This window comes from Dipodomys ordii, unplaced genomic scaffold (assembly GCF_000151885.1).
Source record: "Dipodomys ordii isolate 6190 unplaced genomic scaffold, Dord_2.0 Scaffold3, whole genome shotgun sequence".
NCBI lineage: Eukaryota > Metazoa > Chordata > Mammalia > Rodentia > Heteromyidae > Dipodomys > Dipodomys ordii.
In genome coordinates, this window is record NW_012267219.1 from 78,822 (window position 1) to 82,664 (window position 3,843).

General features: G+C 40.1%; 1 protein-coding gene across 4 annotated transcripts in view; it reads right to left on the minus strand.

Moving 5' to 3' along the window:
• Tespa1 (thymocyte expressed, positive selection associated 1) overlaps positions 1 to 3,843 on the minus strand; it is a 34,365-nt gene that overhangs the window by 23,162 nt on the left and 7,360 nt on the right. For all 4 annotated transcript variants that reach the window (XM_013017956.1, XM_013017941.1, XM_013017949.1 and 1 more), the window contains one exon: positions 981 to 1,195. In XM_013017956.1, the coding sequence (XP_012873410.1) occupies positions 981 to 1,143 (163 nt within the window). In that variant the 5' untranslated portion in view covers positions 1,144 to 1,195. The remainder of the gene's footprint in view (positions 1 to 980; positions 1,196 to 3,843) is intronic.

Sequence of the window (3,843 nt, forward strand, 5' to 3'; positions counted from 1 at the left end):
TTCCTTCCTTCCTTCCTTCCTTCCTTCCTTCCTTCCTTCCTTTCTATCTTCCTTCCTTCCTTTCTTTCTTTCTTTCTTTCTCTCTGTGTAGGGTGATATTGCTGAGCTTTCCTGTTCAAGGCTAGCACTCTACCACTTGTGCTGCAGCACTACTTCTGCCTTTTTTGGTGGGCGGGTGGTTATTGGAGATAAGAGTCTTGCAGACTTTACTGCACAGGCTGGCTTCGAATCACAATCTCCAAATCTCAGTCTCCTGAGTGGCTAGGTTTATAGGTGTGAGCCACAGGCACCCAGCTTCCGCAAAATTTATCTTTAAGCTAGGTGAGGAACGCGCCTATTTTAAGGTATAAAGGAGGAATATAGCTGCATATAAAGGTAGCAGATAAGTCTTTTCACTCTGCCTTTCTCCCTTGCTCCAGCAAACCTGAAAAAAATGCCCAAGATACCAGATTCACTGCTTTCTGTGGTGAAAAAAGAAAGAAAGAATATAAGGCAAAGTATCTCTGTAGCTTTAATTTCTTTTTTAACAGATAAGCAAGGGTGAGTTTATTTCTAATGGAGAGTTTGTTTTAGTCTTCTATCAGTGGTCTCAATTGAACCTCAAAGAAGGACTGAGAGTCTGGGGGCTATGGCTTCCCTAATGACTTACTTCCTTAAGGTCACACTGCCTGTTTGTGACAGACTTATGGCCAGATGTCAGGCACAGGTTGAGTGTCATCTTAACAAGCAGACAAAAGAGAAATTGCCCAAAACATTTGTTCCTAGAAAAACCCCTGTCCTGAGTTCTTATAGAAGCTTCTCAGAATGATACAAATATGTTTTATAATCTTATACCCATAATCCATTATTTTGTGTCACTCCATGCCCCCAGTCCCTTACACTAATTTCAACTAGTCAAAATGAGACTTGTACTTTCTGTCATTCATTCTTCCTGCCACAAGACATCATGAGACGCGAGGCAATGTCTAACAACCTCTTACCTTCCTGGAAAACATCATCCAGGTTGGAAGGCTCGGGACTTGGGATATCCTGAAGGGCAGCCGTTACCTCCTCTTCAAGAACCTGGGTCTGCCAGTTCCGGCTCTGTCGCAGCCAGGCCCTCCGCTTCTCCCAAGATGTTGGACTCAACACAGAAGCTTCCATGGTCCTGGCTCACACTTCGGCGTCTCCCGGTAGGCTGATGCTGTCCTGAGAGCTGAAACACAGTGGTACTCGCTCATCCTCTGCTCAGGGCCTCCTCCACACACAGGATACAATCTCTCTTTCTCCCTCAAAGGAGTACGTACCAGGTTACGTCTTACAAATCAGTTAAGTCTGAAAGTTTAGAACATCACAGAATCAGAGGAACATGGGAAAAAGTTTTATGAGCTCAATGCATCTCTCCTCATGCTAGTTGAATGGCTAAGGCAGTCTGCTTTCATCAGGAAGGAGTTTGTCAAAACACTATAATGTCTTTAAAATTACAAGTTATGAAATTCATTTTATTTTATCCTATACAAGATACATTGAAAATAAGTTTCAAATCTGGAAGAGCAAGCAGCTTTGCTGAGATCTCACAACCAGAATGTCACCCTGTCTATTGACGTTCTGAATTTGGAGGGGGGGGGAGGCTATTTTTTTTTTCCTAGGTCATACATTAGGGATCCAGATAGGATTTTTATTTTTCTTAGCAGGAACAAAACTTCCTATCTTAAAAAGAAAGAGACACTTCCTGAAACAATTAGTAGACAGCCCTTTTATGGGGAATCACTTTCTAATTTGTCATCTTGTTTCTGCATGATTGAGTTTCTTACTCTGTTTCATATACTTATCATTCATTTAACATGATCTAACTGGCACCTCTATTTTCTTGCAAAAAAAGGTAATAATGACCCAAGACATAGACTCATAGAGGAAAAAAACAAGGATAAAATCACCTGGCTGTCCAGCTGGTGCTTAACAACGCTGAAGGCTAAGTGTTTGGTCGTCCCGGCTTTGTTTCCCCCCTAGCCATACCCGCTTCCCACCACAGTGAAAATCACACACTACACCAGGATTCTCTCTGTTGCACTCTCCCATTCCTTTGAGCTTCCAGAGCAGCATAATCTTCAGAGCTACACTTCTGTTAAAGTTATGGAATATTAAAGGGAGAGAAACAAGACAAAAGTGCTAGTTTCCAGAGATTTCTTTTCTTAAGACTGTGTGTATGGGGGGGGGAGGGTGGCACTCACTTAATAGATACTATTTTTGAAAAGAATCCTAAGCATGGGATATACTTCTAGGGCAATAAAATAGTTTTAGATGCCTCTCCCTTAGACAAAACATGTCAGGAGAAAAATAATACATGATTACTGCTGATTGATCCACATTTTTAAAAATTTCAGATCCAGTCCAAGACTGATTTCCTAGAGGAGATGGCAGTGAGTACTATGACCCATTGTGTTTACTCTGGGCAACTGACCCCAAGTGTCTTTAGGAAAATATTTAATCAGTAAATTAAACATATAAGAAAGCCACATACAAGAGTGTTTTGGGCAGAATTTGTGGCAAAAGGAACTTCAGAGAAGATACAAAAAAGCATGATGATGGGAAGGCAAAAAAAAAGAAAGAAAGAAGGAAAGGCTGGCAAGATGAAAGGTAAAAAAAAAAAACAACAGAGGTAGGAGAGGAGAGGGGGAATGACTGATTTTCACATTTCTGCCAATCATCACCTTGGAAATTGCAATCCCTTTCTCTTATTTCAGTTTCTGGGTGAGGACCTGACTGCTCTGACATTTAGCACTTTTAGTACTACATACTTCTGGATACAGTATTTTAGTGCTGAGTCCATACTGCCTAGCACAGTCTTAGAATCTCATGATAACAGGAAGGTTTCAACATCCCCTGTGATATGAATCTATTCTACATTTCTCCCACACCTCTGAAAATATCTCATGATGCTAGAGGCTAATTTCTTCTCCACCCCTTTCCAACCGCCTGTGTTTAAGGTTTTTTTTTTTCTTAAATCCCTTTTATCTTCACCTTCAGCGTTTGACACACTCAACCCAAAAATGGCAACTCTGAATCAACTTTCTCTCCCAGAAGCCAGGCCTAGATTCTACAGTCCATCTTAGCCCCATTCACTAAGTACCTTTCCTGCTTGACTTCTTAGTTTTATCACTGATGTGCTTTATATATTTTCATTATATATTCTGCTTTATTGTTCACCTTTTTTAATCCTCATTCATCTGCTTTGCATTTATTTTTTTAATTGTGAAAATACTGTACAGAGGAGTTACAATTACTTGGGCAAGGTAATGAGTACATTTCTTATCAAACATGTTGCCTCCTCCTTTGTTTCCCCTTACCATCCCTTCCTATCTCCACCCCGCCCCTCCAACCCCCTACTCCCTTGACAAAGCTGTAAAGTTCGTTTTTCAATATAATGTCTTGTACATCTCATTGTTGCAATGGGTCCACATGTATCCCTATTTAAACAATTTGTCCTTGCCCTTTCCCTCCCCACATTATACCAACATCAAATACAGTGAAAACAGGGGTTATAGTGTGGGGGAGGGACATACAAAGCAACAAAGAAATCATCATATATATATATATATATATATATATATATGTTAGAAACAATAGCAATAAAGAAAAACCATTTGAGTCCTTATCTTGGGGTTCATTTCACCTAACATCAACTTATCTGACCGTTTCTGCTTTTCTCAGATATATACTAGTTATTGCAAATAAGGGAAACCATGGAACCTATGTTTTTTTGGGCCTGGATTACTTCACTTAATATAATTTTTTCCAAGTCTTTCCATTTCCTAACAAATGGGGCAATGTCATTCTTTCTGATGGAGGCATAGAATTCCATTG